The 11,258-nt window shown below is 46.1% G+C and overlaps 4 protein-coding genes across 4 annotated transcripts; 1 reads left to right on the top strand and 3 right to left on the bottom strand.

Moving 5' to 3' along the window:
• Positions 1-637: 637 nt before the first annotated feature.
• Positions 638-1,793, top strand: LOC129601091 (uncharacterized). Its single transcript, XM_055499815.1, has 3 exons — positions 638-852; positions 1,067-1,330; positions 1,471-1,793. The coding sequence occupies exons 1-3, from the start codon at positions 663-665 to the stop codon at positions 1,551-1,553; spliced, it is 537 nt and encodes a 178-aa protein (XP_055355790.1). The 5' UTR covers positions 638-662; the 3' UTR covers positions 1,554-1,793.
• Positions 1,794-3,680: 1,887 nt separating this feature from the next.
• Positions 3,681-5,131, bottom strand: LOC129601085 (rhodopsin-like). The gene has a single exon (XM_055499808.1). It carries the CDS (start codon positions 4,941-4,943, stop codon positions 3,909-3,911), a length of 1,035 nt encoding a protein of 344 aa, XP_055355783.1. The 5' UTR covers positions 4,944-5,131; the 3' UTR covers positions 3,681-3,908.
• Positions 5,132-6,666: 1,535 nt separating this feature from the next.
• Positions 6,667-8,636, bottom strand: LOC129601089 (uncharacterized). Its single transcript, XM_055499812.1, has 2 exons — positions 7,923-8,636; positions 6,667-7,632 (listed from the first exon to the last, which is right to left on the bottom strand). The coding sequence occupies exons 1-2, from the start codon at positions 8,512-8,514 to the stop codon at positions 7,217-7,219; spliced, it is 1,008 nt and encodes a 335-aa protein (XP_055355787.1). The 5' UTR covers positions 8,515-8,636; the 3' UTR covers positions 6,667-7,216.
• Positions 8,637-8,664: 28 nt separating this feature from the next.
• Positions 8,665-10,016, bottom strand: LOC129601088 (uncharacterized). Its single transcript, XM_055499811.1, has 3 exons — positions 9,909-10,016; positions 9,383-9,638; positions 8,665-9,165 (listed from the first exon to the last, which is right to left on the bottom strand). Exons 2-3 carry the CDS (start codon positions 9,536-9,538, stop codon positions 8,920-8,922), a joined length of 402 nt encoding a protein of 133 aa, XP_055355786.1. The 5' UTR covers positions 9,539-9,638; positions 9,909-10,016; the 3' UTR covers positions 8,665-8,919.
• Positions 10,017-11,258: the final 1,242 nt, after the last annotated feature.

The following is an 11,258-nucleotide window of genomic DNA, read 5'->3' as shown; positions in this document are numbered from 1 at the left end:
TCGTATAGAAAACGCAGTTTTTGTGCCTAGCGTTCTATGACACTGAGCAACCAGGTTATAAAAGTAATTAATTTGTCAACAGTTTGAATGACATAACTGTGAAAAATGTCAAGGCATTCGTGTTCATGACCCGTACGCGTTTTCTTCCGTAGCCGTCCCAACCGGTACTTGCTGTTGTTGTTAAGAAAAACTCAAAGTTGGGAGATTTTATTTTAATGTTATTTCTCTGAATCATTAAAGAAAACTTCCTGAAGTTGTATTTATCTGTGCTTAGTGCTTACGTTAGACTAAAAAGAATAACACGTTTATCGGCATGTGATGAATTTGTGATAAGTTTCCGGAATGGTTGTTTTCGCTGTTGTTCCTTCTTGGCGCCAATAGGGCACTAAAAATTGTGACCAGTTCGATAATTACTAATAAGCCAAGCTAAGGCCAAGCCTACTCGTTTGTTGCATAACTTTCAACGTTGCAGATTTCAACGTCTTTGCGACGAGAAATGTCTCTCGCATCAATCAACGCTGTTTAAACAATGGACAGCCAAATAGTTGGCAACCTCGGAACCTCCAACTTTGCTCGGTGTTGGCAGCCTGTAAAACATATTACTCCCGCGGCGCGGTTTTCCCGCAGAGAATGAAGTGGCCAAAATTTCGCCTTAAAAGCCGATGGTTGGCAGTTATGACATTCAGTTGGGTCCCATCCGCACTAACAATCACCTACATTTGTCTTACAAGCTACCGCATCACAGACGACACTCTTCAACCATGGCCAAGCTAGCAGTGTTTTTCTTCCTCGTGTTGGCGGTCACCTACTCTTCCGCTGCACCGAACAACAACTGCAAATGGGTTAAGAAAGGTGAGAATTACTTGAACTATTTGTACAGTACATAAATACGCTTTTACCGACTTTCTGTGACGATGGCATGCGTGTACGTGTTGTAACTTTAAGTGCGTTGCATAATTTTGATGGTACCGTAATTCCGTAGTATTTCTCCATAAGAATACTGTTGTGTTGACCTGAGCATGCGTTAAACGTTGACGGCATTACGTGCTAAATACGCTTCTGGTAGACAAGGGTCCAGTGGGCGGTGCCACCGATTCCGTTGGCCAAGGAGTGGGTGGTGTATTTGGCGGTGGATGGGGCGCCGTTATGCCGACAGATGCCGTGCAGGGTGCAATTGCCGGCGCCAGCGGTGATGAATCTCAGGACCAGAGCAACAAACAGGGCTTGGGCGCGATCACCAATATGGGTGGCCGGGCTGTGGGACAAACATGGGGCGCGGTGGTGCCCAACTCTGTTCGCTGTGGAAGTATCAAAGCGGCCAAGCAAACAGGTATGCGCTAAGGCAGCTCTTTACGCAGTGCAACGAGGGAAGGTTTTTCTTGACCTTTGCCCGCAATACTAATGCGATATTCGGTTACTAAATTTTTTGGAAAGGTACTGTGAAGCTAATCGATCTGCCAAATCTTTTAGGAAACGTTGGAACGCCGAAACAAGATCCCGCCTGTGCTGATGGTCAGTGGCTGGATAATCGCGGTCGTCCGTGCAACCCTTAAGCAGAACGATAGTGGATAAGCCCCACAACTTGTATTAAGAGACCAAAAAATGCAGCATCAAGAACGTGCGTGTATAGACATGTAAACTGGCAGCAGCAATAGTTACGTAACAGTCCACCAGGAAACCACGGCCTTATATGATCTGCGTCCGAAATTACATCAAGAAATACTTCCATGTCCGAGTGATTTCGGTGCAAAAATGACAGATAAATCAGATATGTTTGACCGCGTCCATTTATAAAAATAAAGAACGAGCACACAATACAGAATGCTGTCTTACGGGGGCGATTGCCGAGTCAGGTATGAGCTTCCGGTTAATTTTCTGATCGTAATCAAATTATGACCGCAGTTCGTAACTACGATGTACCTTGGTACTAAAAGAAGAAGACAATATCGTTTGAATCATGTTACGCGAAACAATGTCAATATCCCGCCAAAACTAATAAGACAACTACTACCAGTTTTTTCATTGAATCGAACCATGAAGCTGGAGATTCTACATTATAATCAGCATGAATAGTCTCATACAGTGTAATCTAACAAAGAATTTACGTAGAAAATCAAACTGCTAACGCTGAAAAGTCGTAGATACTAAATAATGTACCAGCTCGACTGCCATCGCAGCGGTGCTTGCTGACGACCGTTTCAGCCGCTTATTTCCGGTATGGTGTACTGCGTTATTACGGAAAGCGGTTTGATAACTTTGACTGAGTATTACCAGCTTCTGATCTCGGATACATACAGCAACCGGCGACTCTGAGCAAACCGTGAGGTTAGCGAGCGCCACACCCCAAAAAAAAGAGTTCACGGCCGCTCGTTGTGTTGCCGCTGCTGACCTTACTTAAGTGTTGCGATTTGATTACGATTCGTATTATGTTGTTACGATGCTGAATTCCGAGCACAGGTGATATATACAACAACCTGTGCTCGGAATTCAGCATCGTAACATATTATATGTCGTAACAACTAACCCTTGCATATGTGGGTTAGCTAGGGTACTCATGATGCATAACCACACGATCCACGATCAAAAATAAAAATAAAAGAAACAACATTTCCGCAAAACGCACGCCCAAATCACAATAAGAACACTTCCTCCTGTCTTGTTCGGGAATCGTGCTAATTTCTAAAATCGCATCTCCACCCTGTATCTGAATGAATAAGCGCTATCGAAAAACGTTTTGCCGCATTTTTAGCGCACAGCAGCCCCTGAACAATATCCAGTCTTATCTATAAGCTTCTTATAAGCCGTCTCCCCAGGGTTCGTGGATTTCGAAGGCCGCCGGGAACAAAATGGTGCCGTGGGTGCAGCCGGGTGTACTTCGTTCGCTTCCTCGTTTCAGTTTACTTCGCGGCGGCTCCGGCGTTCCCGTTCCCGGTTAAGTTGGATTAGTTACTGTTAGTATGCGAGACCGCGAGTTTTTCGACACAGGTATGAATTAAGGCTAAGGTGTTCCTCAATTCCATGGTACGCGGGCGCAGACATCTGGCCTTTCAGATCTTTTACGGATAGGCCGGACGACATTTGTTTTTAAAAAAGCAAGACCTTAATGTTTGAAGACGCAGGAAAATGGGAAATACTTTCAGACAAGTACTAGGAAATCTGCAAAATTTCTTTAATCCAAGAATACTACAACATGAGCGTTACAATTTACGACACCGGTCTTCGCTTTTGGGGGTAAAGATTGGTGTACTGATTTATGAAAGTTGAATATGATGCCATGAATGATCAAAACGTTCAAATTTCTTGGGTACTTTTATTCCCCAATTCCCATCAGCTAAATGTGGGAAGCTCAAATGGTTTTCAGCCAATTAAACACTTTCTGGAATTAAATAACAAACGAAAATTTAGTATGTCTTAATACTAACCATAAGCGAAAGCTTACATGTACTTATGAAAACGAAAATGCTACGAAAACGAAATGTATATACCGGCCGTACAGTACTGCCGTGGTAACTTCTAAGCTGTCCCTAGTGGACTGGATTCTTCCACCCATACCACGATGAAACGAGGTTCGATGGTAGGTCGGTAATTACCCTGATCTTAAATGAATTACAACCGTACGTAGCGCGCGAATTCAGGGACATCATCATCAATTTACAGAATCAGAATCAGAGCAAGTGAGAGAGCAAGTCCAAAAACAAGTGGTTACACAATCAACCGTCTGCCGTTCGGGGCAGCACGTCTACTGACTTCACATCCAGGAGAGTCGGAAAACCTCAAAGTTCTTCAAAACCGATAACATGAATTTACAATTCTACTAAAATAGGCGGTACATCTGTTTCCGGTTGAGTTGTTACCAGTGACAATCAGTAGAACATGATTCTATGGCCATAGTATCCTTTAAATCCGTCCTATTTGGTAGTAGTCATCGGCTGCGCCTCCTTGTTAATGCACATCCTGTCCAAGCGCAGTACATAACGGTATACCTTACGCAAACTAAGGCAGACGAAGACCGGATCCAAAAGACCCTGTAACGCATACAAAACGCCAGCGACTTTCGCAAACGTCTGCAGCCTGTCCATCGGAATGAAATTCAGTAATTGGAAGTACAGAAGACTCGGCATCCAGCAGACGATAATGCTGATGGTGAATAAAGTTAACACAATAAACCCTCGGGAACTGCCCCGCTGCGCCAGCGGGGCGGTTGCCACGTCCGCTGACGTACAAGGAGTCTGCGCCATAGTCATTTCCGCAAACCGCTGAGTAGCCGCAGTCCGTGCTCTGCGCTGCATTTCTTTTCTCCAGAGAAAAGGATAACAGATTGGAATGAACAGCTTCGGGGCAACAAATACCCACCAAGAGGTAAATGTCGCCCAGGCGAACTGTCGTGACGAATCCAACCAACAGTCTTTGTCAGCGGGAACGCGATAGTACACAGCGTCCAGTATGATGCCGGGTAAGAGCAGCACATGCAGATAGAATACCGTGCCGCCACACAGCCACCATGCCACGGTAGTGGAGTGGTAGTTACGGTAGGATAGCGGCCAAAACAGTGCCCAGGCACGGTTTAGGGTTATCAGCAGATGGAAATGGATGGCCATGGCGGCGATGATGTAGCCGCTGTAAATACGCAGCGTGCATACTTCCGCTCCTAGCCGCCAGGTGGGATACGGGAACGTTAGTATTTTCAGCGGACCGTCGATGCCAGCGTAGATGATATTGGCCGATAGCAGAGTCATGATGTAGACGTTAAACGGTGTGCGAAGGGATTTATCGACGAGAAATAGCGAAAGAACTCCACAGTTGGTTAATAACGTAGCAACGGTTGTGCCCAGGAAGCAGGAGATGGCGAATGGACCGATGTTAGGGCTGCTAGCATTCACAATTCCTTCCAGCTGCGTTTGGTTTGCGTGGTAATCCAGCGGGTGAGACGAGTTAACTTCCATTATTTCGCGTTTGATGAGACTGTGCTGACTGGTTGCAGGTTTGATGATATCTGCGACCCCCGTCGAGTTATTTTGGAAAATGGCCTTTCAGAATAGTTGTTATTGAACTACTCTCCGGATGGTGAAGTGATCTATCTGTACTCTGTAAGGATGTCGGCTGCTTGTTGCAAGTGGCAATAATCTTAGCTAGCATGTACAAACCGCACACTATGAAAATGGGACATACAGACACGACGGCAAGAATGAAAAGAATGGTCTTCAGGTCAGTGGCTCACTGACTGCCCTTGAGCAATTCGCAAAACAAGTTCCAGATGCGTAAATACGTACAAGAACAGTAAATTACGGGTATCCGTTGTCTACTGTTCTTGGTTAATACAAACTGTTCTTCTTCATACTGTTGCATACCGGCTGTTTAGACTGAAGGATCTGCGGAACTTGCTGAATGATAGAAGTACGATGGACCAAACAGTAGTATTTAACAGAGCCTGCGCAACGCTCGAATACGTACAGCCAATAAGCCAGTCTTTGTTTCTTTCTTTGCTTTGCCCCCAAGTATGATTTGGCCAATAAAGTGAGAATACGCCAATAAACAGTCACAGCCAAATAACATCGCCGCCTGATTTTCCATTATTATGTGCCATTGGATTCTCGATATGACGATCGGTGGCAATCTTAACGAGTACTGTACAGTGTACAATACATATAGGGGGCAAAACTAAGCGTGTTCCACGGTTCCCCTGTGTTGCTGCCGTCACCCGCATGGAGTCTGACGTTACGGCAATAACATGGTTAAATCTGGCGCGGTACATAAGCGCCATGGTCAGCCACAACGTAAAATTCCTGCCGGGTGAGGGCAGCAGTAGCCGGAAACGGTGGAAAACGTTTAGTTTTTCCCCTTATATGTGCACAAACGGCAGTTGCAGAATCGGGGCATTTTGTGTACTTATTCATTAGGATTGCCGGCAAACTTGATAAGCACAACGGTTACTGCGTAATAGTATTACACCTTGGTAGTATTATTGGGCTGTGTTACAGTGTAATCAGTGCACTCTACAATCTCCATGTTCAGCATTTCAGTGAGCTTGTTCAAGTAGTCGCCCGCCAGAGTGGCTGTTAACCCGTACTGCCATTAAATTCGCAGCCAGTAGTTTCGGTGCAACATACGGCCTCCGTTTCTGTTTATTTTGATTGTGGAAAACGCTGCAGGATCGATCCCTCGCTACATCAACAAAAGCTAATTGCCGCTCTAATTTAAAATTGCCTTGAGATTGCAAACCGTGCTAAATTTTGGTAAGGTCCTTGGCTCGGTACTATGTATGTCGTGTATAAGCGTTCACGCTGGTTAGAGCTCCATGAACTATCTTTACTCTTCCACGCCTGTAAATGTCAGTCGGTAGGCAACTCTCTTCTCAACTGTAACAGATCCTTATGGTGGAAATAGACGAACGAATCAGGAACACGAATCAGGAATCCCTAAGCGAGGAAATCCAACCACAATCTCCGGTCGCAGGTTCTGTGAGGATCGGCAAGAGCTAGGTCGATTGTGACGCGAGCAAACCTGCATACTAAGCGATAATCCGGGAACGACTATGCACTTCCGTAGGAACAAGTATTGCTGCCTCTTTAATCCAATTCACAACACAGTCCACAACACGAGGAAATTGTAATCAGAAAGTAAGAAGAAGTGAATCTCAGAAGTGAATCTCAGACTACTGATGCCGATATTAGTGACAACCAAAACTTATATAGACTTCGCGTTATGACATCACATACACCGCTAGTAAAGAGAACAGCAAATCACAGTAGAGATTGACTAGATTATCCGCTATGTTGCAGGTGGAAGGCGGACATTCAGCATCCGTACGTATATCCCGGCGTGTGATTCTACTCCCACACGTCATGTATATACCGGCAAGGTCCTTGGCTCAAACATGTCTTAGTTTTGATCCATGACCACTTGTTCATTATCGAAAATCTTGCCATTTTTTCTCTTTTTTCTGAGATAACGTTTGAGGGTTTTTGTTCGGAAATGTGCATGGTACAAGTGTTTAGCTTTTAGTTTGGTGTATCAGCTTGCCAAATTGTAGCAAGCCGATGGTTCGCGTGCATTCTGGGAAGAGTCTCCCTTTTCGCGGCGTCAAATGAATTTTGTCGCCCACTGTGCTCTTCGCCATTATAAAACTTGTTCAACCACCGCATTTATGTAAATTGAGTTCCATACGCAGTCTTACTCCATGCATCGCAACCACAGTGACTACCGGAATACGATTGATTTACAACTGTGTGATCATCTCACCCTTTGAAATAGGATGAGAATTTATTGCTTTAGTTTCTTGTGGCAGAGAAGCAGCTTTCCTTGCAAAGAAATCAACTTCCACCGTACTATGGTTGGTGGCGATTGTGCGTTCATCCGCGCTGGGTCGGTCATGTTCATTATGCGCCTGTTTGTCAAAGGTCAAGTGAGAATCTGACCTTTTTTGGCTATGGGGGATTGGGTGCCTTGTTCGATTTTCCGCTTCATCATTTTCGTTGACTATTGCGATGTAGTCCATGGGCAGTCGCGCACAATGATGTAAAGCATTTCCGTCGTCCTTTATTAGGTTCTCCGTCTTTGGCACTACATCGGGTCTTGGTGGTCTTTCTAGGTCTTGGTCATCCGCTTTGATGGTAACGTTTAATGTCACGACATCTACAACCCCAGTTGCTTAGTTACAGATACTTAGTTACCGGAATACGATTACAAAGTACAAGTATGTATCATTGTAAATTTTACAACAACAAATTGCAAATTAGGAATTAGTGAATTACAAGTTATTAACATGTTCATTTCGTAATGTTACGATGTTGAACTTTAATGAATGACTGCATTGTCCCGCAAGCTGTGTTCAGAGAAATTTTAAAAATACGGTAGAAGTGAGGGCAGTGTATTGTACAAATACAGCCTAAAATGCATTACGAAGTAAGCTACAGAAGGTTCACCTAGAGGAACGCTCGTCCGGCGCTTATTGCTTTCCATAGGGTCCTTCCCTACTCCCATGCCCGCTGTTGCAGTTATTCCCACATATTTATTCTCTTTGATTTCCACTTCACCTCCCGACACGGTGTTCTCCGTCGACTTCGACGATATATTGCCATACTGCTCGTCAGGTCGGCGCACATTCTCCACGCACTGTCCCGTAACCGAAGTTTCCGAACTAATTTTATTGATATTGGTCCCGTGACATGCAGACGCTGCTGGCGCCGGTTGCGACGGGATGTCTACTTTAATGCGGTTGGAATCGGGGCTATCCGCCAGGCCGCGCCTCGAATCTGGGCTTTTAACGGCATGCCTCGCGGGCGGCGTCCGGTTCGGTAATGAGAAAAAGCGCTGCAATGCGCTGAGTGTGACCGGCATTGTGGTGCGTGGGCCAGGTACCGAGTTATAATCGGCACCGGGCGCCGAAGAGGTCCTCTTCAACTGAAAAGTCCCCGGTGCCCGGGGCTTCAACTGGATTGAGGATGCCTCGCCTGTGTCCAGTTTGCGAGCGCTTTCCGTTAATGCAACGGCTGTGACGTCATCCAGGTTCATCATACTGGTATCCCGTCGCGTGGGGAGAACGGAGGCCCGCGACGCCGTGTCAATGTCAGAGACTGCCGATTCTAAACTGTCGGTACTCCCGCGACGTGTTTCTTCATGTTTTCCAGCGTGTTCGAGTTTCCTCACTCATTGTCGCTTGCGGTCTCGTTGGTTTGGTCGACGTTTTGCGTGGGAAGAGTTTCTTTTTTTGTGCTTGTACCCAACGTCCACACCGGTACTGTCCGAAGACGTCGGTGACTTGTGCGCGAAACTGCTGACTGACTGTCATGTATATGAGGAAATTAGCAGCATAGTTAATATATTGCGCCATCAGTACGCAGGGCTGGGCGGCCGTACGCGGGCCGCGGTCGTACTGGTAGGTCCCCATTACGTCGGCGGCAGTGCTCAAGATCAGATGGATTAGCGTCGGGAATTGTGTCGTAAGATAAAGGACAACACTGCCCAGAAGAAGGAATATTCCTTCTTCCAGTGTATTAATACACTGTTGCGCTGTTGCTGGGCGGTACGTTTTTTGTCACCCGACTTGGCGACCACGGTCACTTTGTCGTTTCCCATACGGACGCCGCGGAAGATGCGTGCCACCACAATAGCGACAAGGGAGTTAATGATTATTAGGGCAAAGAACTGTCCAATGAAAATAAAAGCCTGAGACACCAAAATAGTTAGTATCTGCTGCAAACAACAACAGGATATGCCTAAAGCGCTAATTGTTAATTAAACAGAAACAACAATTCTAAGAACGAGCTGCAGGTGTAAGTTTTTACACCCATAGTTTTTATAGACCTTATAGTTTACATGTCGTTTTTAATGCGTAATTTTTTGCTGTAGACATTTGTGCCCGAGTACGTTATCCTCTGCTCACCTCAGATCTCTTCTGCAGTTTATCCCATTTCATGTAGCTCGGCGAACGCACATATTCCGGTAGATTGTTATCCTTGCGCGCCATATTCGGATAATCATAGGCATAATAATCATAGACAACGTAGAAGGATGCTGTGCCGCCCAACAGGAAGGCCATCACGACAATCACTCTGGGATAAACATTGCCTTTTAGTTTTTGGAAGAGAAATGGATTGGTGATGGCCAGCAAACGCTCCAGGGAAAATATGATTAATGTCCTACAATGAACAAAATACTCTTACTGTACATACAGCTAGCCGCACTTCAAGTTAAACTGCCGTCGCCTGTGGACACATCGTCTAATTATATTCTGTAAGCGAGATATTATTACCGCCAGAATTTACCGCCACCGATAACCAGGTGCTTCTCAACTTAAAATCGTTTTATTGGAATACAGTGTAGTACGTACTGTGCTAGTGAGTGTACACTGCGTCGAGAATATATAGATAGATATACAGACACAATTATGCCACTACGTAGTAACATACGGTCGCTTAATTATGTCTGTAGTAATATAGATCAAAATCACCCCCCACGGTGTCAGATGTGACACGGAAGCAGAGCGAAAAGTGGGGCAAATATCGCCTTTATTGGTAACAATAAAGCAACCACAAAACAAACACAGAAAAGCCAATGCGGCGTAAGCTGTGGAAAAGTAGCTGCAAGCGCGCAAATCGGTAAAAGTGTACTGATGCAGCGTGCTGCAGGTATGCAACAGCTGATGCCGTAAAGCATGGAATCGCTCGTAGGCGCTGGGCTACGCCCCCAAGAGTGCAGAAATGCGCTGATTGGTCAGCGTAGACAAAGTATACGCTGAGTGAGCAGCGTAATAGCGCGGCACGAATGGAGTAGCCGTGCGCGGGCGGGCGACAGAGCAAAGCCACAAGAGGTGTCTACCGCCTCGAGTGTGCGGTCTCTGACATGCCTCTGGGCGGGAGTGGGAGCTCCTGCGAGCACCTTCCGACTCTGCCCCTGGCCAACCCGGTAGGGTGCCAGGATCCGATACCCGGTAGGGCCGGATGCCACTTTGTCTCTGAACCCGGTAGGGTCAGTTGCTCCAGACCCGCGGTGCAGTGCACCGAACGGCCGAAATCTGGAGTGCACTCTGGTTGCTGGGGGTTCCAGTGTGGTTGAAGGCTTGCTTTGGTCGAACAAGTAAAAAAATAAAGGTTTATAAGGCTCATTGGTTAAACAGTGAAATAGAAAAATCACAATTTCATTGAGAATTAGAGTAAAGTAAGATCATAGTTAGAGATCCCAAAGCCAATTCCTTTGGTTAATGGCTAAATAAAAACATCAATTTCTTTGGTTAATAAGTCTAGAAAAACCAGGTATGGTTAAAAAACTAGACGAAAATGGCTTATTCCGACTAGGTTTACCACAGGGCCAATTATGTCCACACGGGTCCTAGTCAACGGTCCGCTTTATCCGATAGGATTGGTCTGGTCCTGTGAATCCGGGGCGACGGTTCCCAGAGATGTCCACAGGGGTCCAGTAGAGTAAATTCAGCGGTGCGGTGTATGGAAGGCACGGTTGCATGCGCAAGGACAAGTTGTCCCCTTCCTTGTTAATGGATGGTGGGCCAAGCCCGGTTGGGGCGGTCCATGATGGGCCAGAGTGATGTCTCTGGACAGGAGAGGTGCTCTTGTGACCAAATTAATGTGCTTGGACCAATTCCGTTAGGATGGCCATGCTTTGGTCTGGCGTGCCTCTGTTGGACCTGACCCGTTAGGGTTGTCCCAAGTATGGCGGGAGTGGGAGTCCTGTCGGATTCCTTCCCAATGGCCAAAATGGGTGCTTTGGACCAGTCCCGTTAGGGCGGTCCATTTTGGCCGAGT

The sequence above is a fragment of the Paramacrobiotus metropolitanus genome, unplaced genomic scaffold (genome assembly GCF_019649055.1).
Source record: "Paramacrobiotus metropolitanus isolate TYO unplaced genomic scaffold, Prichtersi_v1.0 Parri_scaffold0000212, whole genome shotgun sequence".
NCBI classification, from domain to species: Eukaryota; Metazoa; Tardigrada; class Eutardigrada; order Parachela; family Macrobiotidae; genus Paramacrobiotus; species Paramacrobiotus metropolitanus.
The sequence above is the reverse complement of the archived record's forward strand: the minus strand, read 5'-3'. Positions and strand labels throughout refer to the sequence as shown.